General features: G+C 49.4%; 1 protein-coding gene across 5 annotated transcripts in view; it reads left to right on the plus strand.

Annotated features, from left to right (window-relative positions):
• The window catches only part of utrn (utrophin), a 125,430-nt gene that overhangs the window by 75,494 nt on the left and 33,963 nt on the right, over positions 1 to 15,973 (plus strand). For all 5 annotated transcript variants that reach the window (XM_084699246.1, XM_084699249.1, XM_084699248.1 and 2 more), the window contains 5 exons: positions 3,387 to 3,559; positions 5,450 to 5,606; positions 12,817 to 12,946; positions 14,604 to 14,872; positions 15,075 to 15,221. In XM_084699246.1, the coding sequence (XP_084555372.1) occupies positions 3,387 to 3,559; positions 5,450 to 5,606; positions 12,817 to 12,946; positions 14,604 to 14,872; positions 15,075 to 15,221 (876 nt within the window). The remainder of the gene's footprint in view (positions 1 to 3,386; positions 3,560 to 5,449; positions 5,607 to 12,816; positions 12,947 to 14,603; positions 14,873 to 15,074; positions 15,222 to 15,973) is intronic.

Consider the following 15,973-nt stretch of genomic DNA (forward strand, 5'->3'; position numbering starts at 1 on the left):
GACTGGAGTGCGGAGGGAAAAAAAAACGTTTCTGACTCCAAAAAGTCCCTGAAACCAACAGGAAAAGGAGAAAAGTTATTTTGACTCCACAAGTGACGCCGCACTCAATACCAGTAGTCTCTGCCGACCTCCGGGAACCAGAGGCCGGCGGTCCGGACTCTCTCCCCAGGATTGTGACTCCGCGCAGGGGGCTTCTCTCTCCATACACGTGGTCTGGAGCTCCAAAGGAAAAGAGGGGCATTCTTTCACTCGCTCAGTCTAGGTTGTGATTAGAAGGGTGTGAGAGAGGTGGACCAGACTGGGACTTCTCTGTCTCATGCTCGTGTGTGCGTGTGTGGGACTGAGGAGAGTGTGTCTGCCAGTGAAAGAGGGTGTGTTTGCGGTAACCTTTAGCTTCAGTGATTGAGGAATGAAGGGGCACACCATGTGCTTCTTTGTGCTGCCCTCTCTCCCTTAAGCGTAAGTGTGTGTGTGTGTGTGTGTGTCTGAGACAGACTGCCGGAGACAGAGTGCTTTTTATCAGAGTAATTGAGAACAAGCGCTCGTTCCTGCTCCAGGTTGGAAGGCCGGAGTGTAAACTGTTTCTTTAGTGACTGCCTCAGGAGTGGACGAAGGGAAGAGGAGGACAGAAAGAGGACGTTTAAAGAGAGGATTAAACAATTCCAACTCTTTGCTACCTCCTTTTCCAACATCTCTAAACAGGGTACTTTTAACTTTACCCTCCAGAGCGACACTCCTGGAAAACCTAGTATTTCCACTCCAGCTTTGGAACTCTTTCCCTGGCCTGCAGAGCTGTACAGGCAGCCTCCTACCTTCCAGCCTCCTGGAGCTCCAGTCATGGTCCTGCTCCGACCCCAGCCTGGAGTCATGACAGCAGGCTAACTCTCCCCGTCTCTCGGCCGCGCGCCTCCCCCAAAGAGGATGCTACTGCCATGCAGCCGGATAGGGCGAGCACACACACTGACACACGCGCACAGACGACGCATCTGGCCAGCGGTGCGTGAGCTGTGTACGTGGCCTGGTCGCAGAGTTCAACCTGGACGCAGCTGCGCTTGGACCGCTGGAGCCACGTCAGGATACCATACCGTTCCCCGCTTTGAACTTGACCTCTGTGTGAAAAGTGACCTCTCGACTTTGGACGGTGAGCACTGGAGGACTCGGTCCGCCGCGAGCCCTCCCTGCCTTTTGACCGCTGTGACCTCAGAGACCATGTAGTGACGACGGGGAGGGGGAGGAGACACATCCAGGACTCTGACATGATTGGCTTGAACTTCAGCGTGCACGAGCTGCTCAGGAAGTTTGAGGAGGTACTGAAAGAGCTGTTGTTTTCTACCGCCTGAAATGTGCTTCAATGTGGTGGTCGGCGTTTTAGCGCCCATACATATGTGTGCGCGCGTCTTTGTGTGTAACAACAATGCTGTATAGTTGGATACTTCCGATTTTGTGATGGAGTGGGCTCTGTGTGTATGCCTTTTGCGAGCTTTTGTTTTAAGCTGGATGTGCACGCATGTGTGTGTGCTCCGGTCGACGAGCCCTCTTATCGGTTGCTTATTTTTATCTCGACTAAAGCAATAACTCCAATGAAAGAGGACTCGCATACAGCTCACCTACGGCCCACAGAGATGGGAGTGTGTGAGCGCGTGTGCGTGTGCGTGTGTGTGTGTGTGTGTGTGTGCGCGTGTGTGTGTGTGTGCATGCATATGTATGCATGCAATTGTAGTACTTCTTTGCACCTCCCTCACAGCAGCCTTTCACGGCTCAACACTGAACCAGTATACATGCTGGTGAAACCTGGGAGTGTGTGTGTGTGTGTGTGTGTGTGTGTGAGCAGCAGCCATGTGTCTTTTGTCCCGGAAGGAAAAAGAAGGAGAAGCACTTTGGGAATGAGCTGGAGCACATCCAACTGACCCACTGTCACAGTCTCTCTCTCTCTCTCTCTCTCTCTGTCTCTCTCTCTCTCTCTCTCTCTTTCTTTCTTTCTCTCTTTCTCTCTTTCTTCTCTCTCTCTCTCTCTCTCTCTCTCTCTCTCTCTCTCTCTCTCTCTCTCTCTCTCTCTCTCTCTCTCTCTCTCTCACATACTCTTTCTCCTTCACGGAACCTTCACCTTGAGTAGTTGACAACATTGTCACATGGTGTGCAGTCAACAGTCAGTCGTGACTGCGTGTGTATGGGTGAGTGTGTGAGAGAATGTTTGGGTGTGTGAGTGTATGTGTGTTGATTATACATTTCCTGTTTGTTCGAAGGGAAACTCATAAAGTTTGTTCTTTAGTAAACAGTGAGTGTGTTGTAATGGCCTGTATTGTGTGTGTACTGCAAGCATATGTGTGTGACAGAGAGAAAGACAGAGACACAGAGAGAGAAAGAGAGAGAAATGAACACTGAAAGTGAGATAAGAGTGTAAGAGAGGGAGAGAGAGACCTGGCTCAGGGGAAGCCCTACTCAGAGAGAAGTACAACAGTTCTAGTTTAAAATCTGGTCTAAAAATACAACATTTGACAGAATCCTCCTACGTCAACACCCCCCCCCCCCCACACACACACACACACACACACACATCCCACACCTCATGGTCTACTCTAACCCACACACACACACACACATGCACACACACTGGCAAGCCCTGGTGGTCTACACTGGTGGGGGTGGAGAGTGTAGAGGAGGGGTTAGTCTGAGAGACATGCTTTCATAATGAAACCTGCACCCTATGGAAACACACAGAGACATCACACTAACAAATACAGTCACATACTTGATAGGTTGACCCGAATCATTGCCTCAAGGCCCCTCTATGACAACATCCACACAAACACAAGCACACAGCTCTCCAGTGTGCTGCTGACTCTGTTACGCGATATCTCTCATGCTCTACAGCTATAGTAATACACAGTCAGCTTGTGTCTCCTCCCTTCATGTTCTGTGCTCAGCCTTGAAGCACAACCTGAAACACTTATCCTACAACTGCTTGTTAATCGTCTCTCTCTCTCTCTCTCTCTCTCTCTTATTGTTGTTTTTTGTGTTTGTTTTTTGTTTTTTGCTGTTTTTTTTGGGGGGGGGGGGGCGGGGGGGTTTGGTTTGATGAGGAACTATTATTGTGTGGAAGTTGTAAGTGAAGTGGTTTTGTCTTGATATGAAGGGTCTCTCTCTCTCTCTCTCTCTCTCTCTCTCTCTCTCTCTCTCTCTCGGATATCCAGGCAGAGATCGACGCCCTTGTGTCTCCTCCCTTCATGTTCTGTGCTCAGCCTTGAAGCACAACCTGAAACATTTATCCTACAACTGCTTGTTAATCGTGTCTCTCTCTCTCTCTCTCTCTCTCTCTCTCTCTCTCTCTCTCTCTCTCTCTCTCTCTCTCTCTCTCTCTCCCTCTCTCTCTCCCTGTCTCTCTGTAGGATATCCAGGCAGAGATCGACGCCCATAATGACATCTATAAGAGTGTGGATGGGAACAAGCCCAAGATGGTGAAGGCTCTGGGCAGTTCTGATGAGGCTGTGTTCCTCCAGCACCGCCTGGATGACATGAATCAGCGCTGGAGCGACCTCAAGGTCAAGTCAGCCAACATACGGTCAGTACCACACCCCCGGTACCGTCCACCAATAGTGTTGGACTGGTGTTTACCTGGAGAACATGTGCTAGTGACTCTCAGAAGCGTAGCTCGTTCAGGCAGGGCATCGGGCAGCGCACGTCAGTCATCGGGACGTGAGGAGTCTTACCCCACCTTCCTTCTTCCGCCCACTACCACACCCATGTTAGCAGCACATATCCATTGGGCCATGTCCGATAAGACGTCTTTAAAAGACGCGCGGATACGCACACACTCACCCCGGTCGTTGTATGATCAGTGCTGCTGCCACCCTCCACCATCCCCTTCTCCCACATGCTGTCTTTATGTTCTATCCACCAGGGGGATTATATCTCTATTGGGAGTGCTTCCCTTAGATCATCCACTCCGCCAAAGTTAAATCTACATGTCCATGTCATGTAACAATAAATGCTCGAATCTAATACGTGATTGTCTTGACTGAACTCTGAGAACAGACAGCAAAGAACTGGAACATGAGTTCTGGCTCATTACCCTCCCACCCTCCTTTCTGTCGTGTGCCTGCTTTAGGTGATTGAGTCCCCTAAAGATGGGAACCATGTCAGGAATAATAGCACGTGCCGGGCAGAGTGGTCTTCTGTGTGTGTGTGTGTGCATCTATGCTGTTCCCATGTCCTCTCCACACATTATGCACACACACACTGTTCTTGACCATGCACTACCACACACACACACACACACACAGATATAGCTCCCTGAAAATTAATCACAGCATGGTGTAAGGCTGGTCTTCTAAAGACATATACTCACTTTATCCATGCACTCCTGTGACTCACATTCAAGTCCATCATGGCAGATCCACGGTATAATATGTGGCTGTCTGTCCCAGTTGAGCTGACTGTGGGTGTTGGGGGATATTTATGTGGACGTGTGTGTTTGGGCCACCATAGCTCACGCATGGCAGGGCTCCACCATGTGATCTAGGACCCTGGTGAGAGGCGAAGCCCAGCCTCACGCACACACGGCCCTGCTGGCTGGGGGCGAGCACCAGGGATATAGATGGAGAGAGAGAGGGGGGGGGGGGAGGGGGAGGGGGAGGGGGAGGGGGAGAGGGAGAGGGAATATATGTATACACAGAGGTGGAGCCCTGAGGAGAGACTGAAAGGGTGAAACGAAAGTTGAAGATATATACAGAAGATATATGCTGTATATATATATATGTACAGTTTATGAGAGAGAGACATAGAGACAGACACAGCGAGAGAGACAGAGGGAGAGATATGGTAGAGTGGGGAGATGGGGAGAGGGGAAAGAGAGATGGAGAGAGTAAGGGTGACATGGCCATATGGAGATACTCAAAGAAGGGTGGAACGAAGGGAGGAGGAAGGGAGGGTTGATGAGCCGAGAAGAAAGGAATCACAACTGGGTCATTGGAGAGAAGGAAGGGTGGAAGAGAGAGAGAGACAGAACAGATGAAGAACATTGACATGAGAGAAGAGAGGAAAGTAAGATGGGAAGAACCAGATGAAGCACACGTAGAGGAGAGGAGAGGCGGGAGACAGGGTTGAAGTAGGGGGAAGGTAGGCTAGGTGATAGCAGACAGTAAAATAGGGTTAAAATACTGTAAGGGGAGGGTAGCTAGGTGATAGCAGACACAAAATAGGGTTAAAGAGTCAGCATTGGTCAAGTTAACAGGCTGTATTTCCCCTCGATTTCAGTCAGTCACCCTCCGGGGACTCACACTGCTCGGCTGGTAGCTGTGGGATACTGGTACATGATGTTCCCAGGCAATATGGCAAACTAGGATGTTAAAACAAATCAGTCCAGAAGGAACACCCAACACACACAAACACACTCAGAGCTTCCGTGGAGTATTTATTCTCCTTGTGTGTGTGTGTGTGTGTGTGTCATCAGGGCACACCTGGAGGCGAGTGCTGAGCGCTGGGTGCGTCTGCTGGGGCTGCTGGAGGAGCTATGGAGGTGGATCTGCTCCAAAGACCAGGACCTGGCCAAGCAGATGCCCATCGGAGGAGACGTGCCTACTCTGCTGCAGCAGCACAACCACTGTCAGGTCTGTACTGGCACTGTCAATATGACCACAACCACTACTCTAAGCATGGTCAGAAGGACCACAACCGGGACTCTAAAGCCTAATTTATGCTTATGTCGCTAATTTATGCTTATGACACTTTTGAAATGGTCGCAGAGGGGAAAAAAAGTTTCGCTCAGGCTGCTGCATTTATACTTTGGCTATACGACTTTGTCGTCTGTGCTCAAGGTTCGCGTGACGTAAACTGAATCATTTTACCGTTACATTCATAGCTATAGTTACATTGTTAACGCTTTGTAGCCGAGGTGATGGATCGGAGAAACGGATCATTTAAAATGTTCACTATGTGACGACATCAGCGCCAGTAGAAATTTCTCCTGGTAGGCGACACTTCTAAGTGACAGTTAAAAGTGTTGACTGTGACGTCATTTCGGTCGGCGACCTTTTCAAAGGTGTCTGCGACCTAAGTATAAATTGGGCTTAACTGTGGTCAATATGACCACAACCAGGACTCTAACCATAGTCAGCAGGACCACAACAACTACTCTAACTGTGGTTAGCCACTACTTACCCTACCATTGCAGCATTATACAATCTGCTATGTCACCACACATTGCTTGTTGTCAGAGCAGTAGCCAGAATACAAGATCAGCACAGTAAACACCAACCACTGAGGCAGCCACAGTCATGTCACGTGCCACCCCCAAGCCATGACCATTAGCATTGTTTTCCTTGCATCAGCAGCAATTTGTAGTTACTTATTACAGACAAACACTTGATGGTTTATGCATTAGAACATGTAATTACCTCTCGGAGGGTTGTGTGTGTGTGTGTGTGTGAGAGAGCCCCTGGTGGTGTTTACTCCTGCCTGGGTGACTGCAGCTGCTGGTCCTGACTCTCTGATGACGTTCTGTGGCCTCCTCCTCCCCCTCCTCCTCCCCCTCCTCCTCCTCCCCCTCCTCCTCCGTTTGCCCTCCAAGGCTGGTTATTTCATTCACTCGGAGGCTTCGGGCGTGTGGACACGCTTGTTTCCGCTCAAGCACACACGACTAGGAAGAGAGGAGGTTAGAGAGACTGCAGGAGACTGGATGAGAGACAGGAAGCAGAGGTCGACGTAGCCAGGATCCAAACATCCCACTCGGGCCCTGTTGGTCCTCTCATTACCCTTACTCACCCCTTCATCCCGCTTTCGGCTCGCTGCCCCTCTGCCTCTTTTCCCCCTCTGCCAGGCTCTCTTTAGCGATCCGTTTCACTCTTTTCTTCCTTCACCGTTCTCTCCTTCCCTCTGGCACCCGCTCGTTTGCTCTGACCCTTTTCTTTTTCAATTTTTTTCTCCATTTCCCCTCCAATAAATCGTACTCTTTTTTTTTCTCCTCAATTTCATCTCTGACCACGCCCCTTTCCATCCCCTCCCTATCTCTCTTTCCCTCACATTTCTTTCTCTTCCCCTTTCTGTCTTCCCTTCTCCCCCTCCCTCCCTCCCCTCACTCTTCCTCAACCTCCACCCATCTCCCTCACGCTCCCAGGCAGACAGTGTTATTATGGGATGGAGGAGTTGAAAGTGAAAGGGAGGCCTTCTCATTCTGACGAGAGGTTTATGCGCCCGACCTCCTCTGTATCCTTAATAGATTGGCTTTGAGTCACGTCTGTCCAAACCACAGAGAGGCACAAAGCACTGAACCTTTTGAACGCGCCACGGTTTATTACACACACACACACACACACAAATAGGTATCCATCCACACATACAGTATGCATACACACACACCCACATGCAGGCTCACACACACACACACACACCCACACACAAATGTCAGAAGGAAGCTAAATACAGTACATTATTATATATATTGCATGATGATATACGGAAAACGTCAACCAGATGTGGGGGTGCTTTAGATGGCTGAGATGAAGGGCTGAGGAGCTTCAAGAGGACTTACAGAGATAACAGAGGTTCACTAAGCCACTTAGAGAACCAGAGAAGGAGCAATAGGGCCGTAGCAGGAGTGCTCGATGATAAAGGAGGAAAAGGGATGCGTAAAGGGGTGGTCTAAGTCTGAGAAGAAGGGAAGGAGATAAAGTAATTGTGATTGAGGTAGAGAGGTTGGAAAGAGGGATTAGGATGACAGGGAAAGGACAAGGGCCGAGGTGAAGAGATAGAGACAAAGGATGAGAGAGGAGAGAAACCGAACAAAGGACCCATCTGGAAATGTTAAACCTCTGGATAGAAAGGTTGTAACGTCAATGTTTTATTGGATTACATTGTCAGACTGTCACATTCCCAGCGAAATTCGATATTTCTATCGAATGCAGTTACTTGTTTACGGATTTATGTGAGAAGATCTTATGGAAGGGAAAAATAGGAGTTTTTTGTATTTGCACTGTGAAAGGAGTCATCTCAGGGGCATCGATTGCGTCAGCTGATTTTTGGCATTTTAATAATCACACATTCCAATTATCCTAAGAAAGACATCCATTAATGTTACACTTATTAAACTCATCAATCAGCTTTGTTAAGTTAACGTTTCTTTTGCGAGGAATGCAGGAAGGGATGGAAAGAACCAGAATGAGAGCGAGAGAAAGCACTTGTGGCCATATTGAATCACACTAGTTTTTTATGTCTCTTTTTATTTATGTCTCTCAGCAACAGTTGTCTAAATGAGGAGGGAAGGCTTCATTTAAGCAGTAAAACCTTGAAGTGAAACATCAATAATTGAGTATGAGGGAAGCTGTGAATAAAGCTGTATATATTGAAACTGCTAATATTAGCATTGTGCCAGTAATCTACAAGTTTAATCAACTCTTTCATTTGGGCATGTTGAGCTGCCTGAATCTTGTTCTAATGCAAACACAGACGTAGCTTATGTGAGGCAAATGTAATCATGCAGACCCAAAGTTAGAGCTGATCTAATCAGAATGGCCATGCTAAGCTAGTTTAATCACGCTGTCCAGGTGATTGATTAGCACCATTTATACCTGGATAGGCAGGTCGTAAAGTAATGAGATGGATTAAACTCCTGCATCGGCCATACCTTATCCTTTTCCAGTAAAGTGAGAGAGAGAGAGAGAGGTCTTTTGAATGACTTATTGTCGCCTAAAGATTTGTCTCTCCTCGTTTCTCCACATTATGTTTTTGTGTCCGAATCGGGAGTTTTGAACAGGAGCCTGTGTCTGGGACTGTGTCGGTTGACTCGATGTTTGTTTAACTTTGCAGCGTCTCGTGTTTCATGGCCCACGGTTTGAAGGCGATTGACGTGAGGCCTTGAGTAGATGAGGTAGATAGATTGAGAAAAATATATTTAGCAATCCAAAGGAAGCCTGTGGGGTGTTGGACAGGCTCCAACAACTAGCCGTTAGCCTTTAGCTGTAGCCCAGACTGAGCTAACGCCAGGCCATTCTGAGATAACGAGCCTGTTAGCTTTGTGTTGCCTCAAGTCTCGATGACTTATGCTTGAGCTACTCCCCTGTGGCATGAAATCTAAATAGTCACAAAAGGCAACAGTTAAAAAAAGCTTGAGCCAAGTCCTTGTCGTCATTCTTCACCCCGCCCCATCTACCCCACACATCTATTTCTTCATTGCTCACGAGGTAAACAAAATGAGTCAGCACCACAATGGTGGATTGTTTTGGAAGCCTCAGAGGACCTGAGGCACGGGAAAGCAGAGCCGTTTAACAGGCGTTTAGTCCTGTTTGAAATGTGGACAGAGAACCAGGTCCCTGAGCTGCTCCATTGCATGAAAGAAAAGAGTACTGTCAGGGTAAAAATGCGTAGGATGAAAAGGAAAATGTGCCTATCCCCTTGTCAGTTGAAAAGTAAAATGAACTAATAGGGTTTGGGGGAGAGGAAGTATGGAAATGGCTCTACTGTGCTATCAGCTGAACTAGATGGACATGGTTGCCAGGTTTGAAACTCTCTCCACACTCTGAGGCACTCAAGACCAGGAGGTCTGTCTTAGATGTTCTTTTGGGGAGAGCACAGAAAAAGGTGATGAGGGGCGGGGGCAGAGATGAAAAGAGATGGCGAGGGAGAGAGAGGGACTGAGAAAAGGGGGGGGGGGGGGGGCGGTGAGAGAGGGGGCTTTTTGTGCATCTGAAAAGCAGCCCTCTGGTTTGTTTTGATGCTATCGCACCCTCACATCTGCTCATCTAGACTGGGTACTGGCCGATAAGTCTGTCTGCTGTTCCTCCCCACAGACACCCACACATACGCAGACAGACACACCCACGCACAGTGTGTTCACTCGGCGTCAAGGTCACGACTCACAGCTACAATATTCTCTCCAGTCTTGTCATCTCAAGGCATAGAAAGCTTGGGCTGTTGCTTCGGATGCTTCAGCAGTGTTCATCTGGCCTGCTCTGGGTCACAGCAGAACCTCTCCTCAAGAGCAGAACGTCTTCAAGTGGTCCTCAGGTGAACCATGGACAGTCCTCTGGAGCAAGGTCCGTGACCGGAGCATTGTCTGTTTTCTCACTGTGTCGGGTGGAAATAGCAGTGTCCTTTTTCTTGCCAGAACATTTATTTTCTGGCAATTTTAGTGTGCTCATTTTTCTCCCCAGCAAGGCCCTGTATTGAGGCGGTCACGTAACGTTGTTAACTTAGTACTTTCGTCAGACTCGACAGGAAGTGAGGCCGAGCCGAGTGGTCTCTGGGCAGTAGGCGATGCTGTGTGTCGCCATAGTGACGCTGTGCTGCCCTCCTTTTTAAGTGCATTTCACCGGCAAGGACAAGTCATTGTGACGATGGGCAGATGTAAGGAGAAGGTCTATTTATAAAGGAAGGTCCATAGTGAATGTGTGCAGTGAGATGTTTCCTTCCTGTAGTTTTGTCTTTGTTCTCTCTCTCTCTCTCTCTCTCTCTCTCTCTCTCTCTCTCTCTCTCTCTCTCTCTCTCTCTCTCTCTCTCTCTCTCTCTCATCTGTTACCTCCATTGGTGTCTGTATTGTATATCTATTTCCCATGTTCTCTCTCTCTCTCTCTCTCTCTCTCTCTCTCTTTCTCTCTCTCTCTGTCTGTATGTCTCCCTGTCTTATTTTCCCTCTTACCTATGACAGTACCTTGTCCCAAATAGGCAATGAAGGAATCAATTAAATGAGGCACATCTCTAGTTACTAAGGGTGATTAAATTAGTGTTGTGGGGGACACTCATTTCCAGTTTCATGGCACATATCTTTCTGGGCAGGAAAAGGAAGGGAGATTGGTGACAGGGCTGCAGCACTGCGAGTTTTGATCTTTTATGACATCCCTGCCTTTTGAAATGAGCCGATTCTGCAGTTTGGGAGCAGGGTCAGGCTGGATAAAGAGGTTTCAAGAGATGATGAAGAAGGCTTTTGTTCTTATTGGAAACCATCTGTGTTCTCATTTCAGGTTTCTCTCGGAAATAGAATGATCCCAATGGAGGGCCGGTGAATGGCAGCTTTGTCCTACCTCACTTCTGTTTCATGCTTGGCTATTTTAAGTTCCAATTTTTCCCTTTCTTTTGTCAGTTTGTAAAAGCATCCCTGCATTGATGAATGAGACGGAGCGTGTCGTCAAATCGAATCACAGTCAATCCTGAGTCAGGTCGGCGTCTACGCGTCTGTTTTTCCCCTGTGCTGTTTGTTGGGCCTCGCTGGTCCACACTCAGCTCCCCTTCGCAAACTCTCTCAACCCGGCTCTCAGTTTTGACCAGTGTAGCGTGAAAATCCCGCGTCCCGCACACAAACCTGATCTACATCTGCCTCGTCTTGTCCCGTGTTTCCCGTCCTAGAACCTTAAAACCATACATACCAATCAACTCCAGTTCCCTCGCCAGTCTCTCTGAAGATCGCCCCCTCACAAACCAATCTCACACTCGAATAATCATTGCACAGGGCCTGTGGACCCGCTGGTACTAAAATCTGAATAATTAGCCCGCTACATGCATCCATGTGTCAGCTTGTCTCCAGCCCTGCCCATGTGGTACCGAAGTTTAGACACTGAGATCAGGGAGGATGTCCATGTGGACCCCCTAGCTGACGTTTCCCCTTATAAAGTGTGTGTGAATGTGTGTGTGTGTGTGTGTGTGCGCAGGCAAAGAGACATTGACAGGAGCGTGAGAGAGAGGGAGGACATTGTAGAGAGAGTGTAGTTAATTGCAGGAGGTGTGTTGTTTCTGAAATGATGCCCTCAGGACAGTCGTGTGGTGGGTTTGTGTGGCGTAGGCCTCTCGCTTTAGTCGGGATCGCTCAGCTCATTTCACCGTGATTTTGTCTCAGTTGACCTGCAGCTACCATTATTTCCCTCTGTCTTCCTCTTTTTCTCTCTCCCTCCTTCCGTCTCTTTTCGTCTGTGCCTTGGCCCTCTCTCCTTCTTTCTCCATCTCTCTCTCTCTCTCTCTCTCTCTCTCTCTCTCTCTCCCATCCTGTCTCTCTTCTTCTTTCATGTTCTTTCTTCCTGTGTCTATATTCCGGTCTCTCGGTCCATGTCTCTGTTTCCCTGTCTTACTGTCCCTCCATTTCCCTTCGTCATGTTTTACCTTTCAACAAAAAGGATTTAGAAATAAGAGGGAGCACAATTTAAAAAGCAGCTAGGAATCTGATTAGCTGTTGAGCAGTTTTGTTTACATTGATGACGGGCAAAGCAAAGAGACCTCACCTCATAATTTGGTGTGTCTGTGCGTCTGCACATACAGGCCTGTGTGCCGGTGCGTTTTCCTGTTAGCCTCCACGTCTATTGTCATATGTGCAGACTCCACTCCACCCTCAGAGCCCTTCTTGATTCGTTTTGTCTTTTTTTTGCACGAGAGGCGCACTTGATTAAAGTGGAATCTAGTTTGCTTGACTTGTTTGATAAGGAGATGCTATTCCTGTGGTTGGTAGCAACCTGAGCGCCGTAGAAAACAGGTTCACGCAGAGTTCAGACGCATCCGTGTTTCTGGGAGATGACAACTCTGAGTCTAGACCCATTTCCCTACCTCCGAACCAGAACCGGCATACATTACTGGTAATTGAGATGGAAATGACCCAAAGCCTCCCCATAGACATTAAATGGGCTTTGCTATCAAATTAAGTGTTCAAAACATAAAAATGCTACGATTGGAAACACAATAAAATCCCTAGAGGGAAACAGAAGAGGAGTGTTCCTGTGAAACATTCCTAGATAAGATGCCGTCGGTTTAGTCTAACAATGGTATAGCATGACTGGCCAAAACAACTCTCTCCTCGTCCTAACCCTCCTCGGAGACATTGCCCAATCCCTGCTTGTCTCTCTCCAGGCCCTGCGGTCAGAGCTGAAGGACCGCGAGCACGTTGTGGTCGGCGCCTTGGACCAGGCACGCATGTTCCTGGCCGATCAGCCCATCGAAGGCCCCGGGGAACCGCGCAAGAACCTGCAGCCCAAACCCGGTGAGTCCAGAACCAGTCCTGCTGTCCTGTACCAACACCTCCACAGCCACACCCATGTGTGGAATCACGTAGACCAGAACAACTTTATTGTCCACCCAGGTGGACAGTTTCCTTGGGCTGTCGTGGCATGTTACACGGTTAACAAATAAACAGATGCACATCACTGGACAGCCTGACAACCTCGAGATGAACATGTCAGTATGCTGGTGGATTACCGGGTAGCGTGCGCACCACAGAGCCCAAGGCCTTTCCCTGCAGCAGGCCGTGTTCGATTCCAGCCCGGGTCATTTACTGCATGTCATCTGCCCTTTCTCTTCCCTGCATTTCCCGTCTCTGTCACTAGTAGTTACTTTCAAATGTAAATGCCTCCAAAACAAGTATTTCTTTCTCTCAGATTATATCAATTTTATTAAGAATGTGAATGGCATTGGGAACAAATGACCTACAGAACACATTTGTTGTGTCTAAAATCATCTGACTGAGCCACACAGATAGTAAGTACTCTTTTTAGATGATAGTCCACTGAACTCATTGGTAAACATTGTTGCATTGTTCAAATGAGGACCTTAACGATGGCGCTGAAGAGAGGGGTGATTTTTTTCCTCAATGACGTCCTCAGAAACCCTGTGGTTTTCCCACAGTCCATCTGTATGCTGAATATGCACAAGGGCTTCATTAGCAATTCTATGTATTGGTCTCTGCCTCAGTCCTGATGGAGAGACTGTGGAGTCACTACCTCACCATCTCTCTCTCTCTCTCTCTCTCTCTCTCTCTCTCTCTCTCTCTCTCTCTCTCTCTCTCTGTCTCTCTCTCTCTCTCTCTCTCTCTCTCTCTCTCTCTCTCTCTCTCTCTCTCTCTCTCTCTCTCTCTCACAAACACACACACACACACACTGTTCATCCCTCCCTTGCCAAAAAAATATGTTTGAATAATGAATAACCAGTTCTAAGATCACAGGGGTGTGTCCAGAGTTCAGAGTGTGGAAGATGGAGGGATGGAGGGGATGAAGGGATGGATAGACAGAGCCTGGCATAAGGCCTTGGCTTGGTGTTTGAAGTAATAATCATGAGGGTGCTGAAGCCACAGTCGTGGATTAGAGGCTGTGTGTGTGTGCGTGTGTTCTTTATTTTTCTCTGGGACAAATTGTTTACAACTGTCACCAGGCAGTGAACCCAGAGGCCCTGTTCTGTCATTATTCACTGTGTTTGTCCCTCCATCATGATGGTAGAGTGCTAACTCTCTTACTGCTGCTGACTGCACGACCAGACTGTGTGTGTGTGTGTGAAGGTGCACAGGGGTGTGTCTGCGTGTGCGTTCATTTGCACAGGGGTATGTTTGTGTGTGCGCGTGTGTGTGTGGGGATTGAGCCCTTTGCCCTCCTGTGGAGTCGGCCATTGACATGCATAGTAAAGCTGATTTAGGCTGGTGTGCCGACCCAGGCACACACGACTGGAGCCAGAGCTGGCAGCCTGGCAGCACGCAGCAGGGAGGGGGCTGCTAATCTGCTTTGCCCTGCTCTCTCTCACACACACACACACACACACACACTCCTAATGCAAGTCATTCTAATGCTTATTCATCACCCGCCCCTCTCTCCTCCCCTCCCTCCTTTTGACTCCGCCTGCACCCCAACTCTCTCCCCCCCCTCTCCTCCCAGAGGTGACCCCGGAGGAGCGGGCACGGGGCGTGGCCCGGGCCATCCGCAAGCAGACGGCGGAGGTGGGCGAGCGCTGGGAGCGCCTGCAGGGGCGCGCGGGCGGCTGGCAGCGGCAGGTGGAGCGGGCCCTGGAGCGGCTGCAGGAGCTCCAGAGCAGCATGGACCAGCTAGACCTGGGGCTGGTGCGGGCCGAGGAGGCCAGGGCCGCCTGGCAGCCCGTGGGAGACCTGCTCATAGACTCCCTGCAGGACCACATCGAGAAGACCACAGTGAGGGCTTAGGGCGGTGGTGGTGGTGGTGGTGTGTGTGTGTGTGGGGGGGGGGGGTTAGGGTTGAGGTGGGGGGTTATACAGGAGCATCTGTTGTTATTTGAGCGTTTGTCTGGCAGCACCCAGCTTGAAGCCTGCCTACTCTTATTTGAGAGCTGACCGGGTGTGCGTGTGCGTGTGCGTGCGTGCGTGTCCCTGCCAGGCCTTTAAGGAGGAGACGGCCCCGCTGCGTCAGGAAGTGCGCGTGGTGAACGAGCTCTCGGCGGAGCTGGTTCCCTTGGACGTTCAGCTGTCCTCCACCGCCTCCAGGCAGCTGGACGACCTGAACATGCGCTGGAAGCTGCTCCAGGTAGGCTTCACCTTCATACCCGTCTCCTAATGGGATTAATGGGGTTTGATACCCCCCTCTCCTCTCCTGACAGCCACTGCAGCTTCTCTTTCTCTGTATTCCCTCGGTATCTCTCTCTCTCTCTCTCTTATGCCTCTCTTGCCCTCCTGTCTCTGTCATCCTCATCTCACTATGTCTCACTCATCTCTCCCATCTTTCTGTCTCAACCCTCGCTCTCCCTCTTTTGTATGTATTTCTCTTCTCTCTCTCTCTCTCTCTCTCTCTCTCTCTCTCTCTCTCTCTCTCTCTCTCTCTCTCTCTCTCTCTCTCTCTCTCTCTCTCTCTCTCTCTCTCTCTCTCTCTCTCTCTCCCTCCATCTGTTTCCCCTTTGTGTCGGGGCTTAGGCATTCATGTCTCTCATCCCTTTCTCTGCTCCGCTCTGACATTTAGAACTCTCCCTCCCTCCCTCTCTCTGAGCAACCCATTCCCCCTCCTCCCCCTCAGTCTCTCTATCTCTTTCTCTCTCCTCGTCTATGCCTCATCTATGCCTCTCTCACTCTCTAGTGGTCTCTCTGTCTTTGTTTCTGTCTCTCCACCCTCCACCTCTGTCTTGCTGTCAGACCTCAGCATTAGGTAGACCCAGTAGGATGCAGAGGAGAGACCCGGGTCATGTCTCCCTCTCAGGTGAAGCGCAGCTCTCCAGGAGAGTTCTGTCACCGTTCGTCAGAGTTAGTCAGACCCACACAATCACACACTTTGTACCTCCTTCCCCA

The sequence above is a fragment of the Hypomesus nipponensis genome, chromosome 6 (assembly GCF_054491055.1).
Source record: "Hypomesus nipponensis isolate SF chromosome 6, ASM5449105v1, whole genome shotgun sequence".
NCBI lineage: Eukaryota > Metazoa > Chordata > Actinopteri > Osmeriformes > Osmeridae > Hypomesus > Hypomesus nipponensis.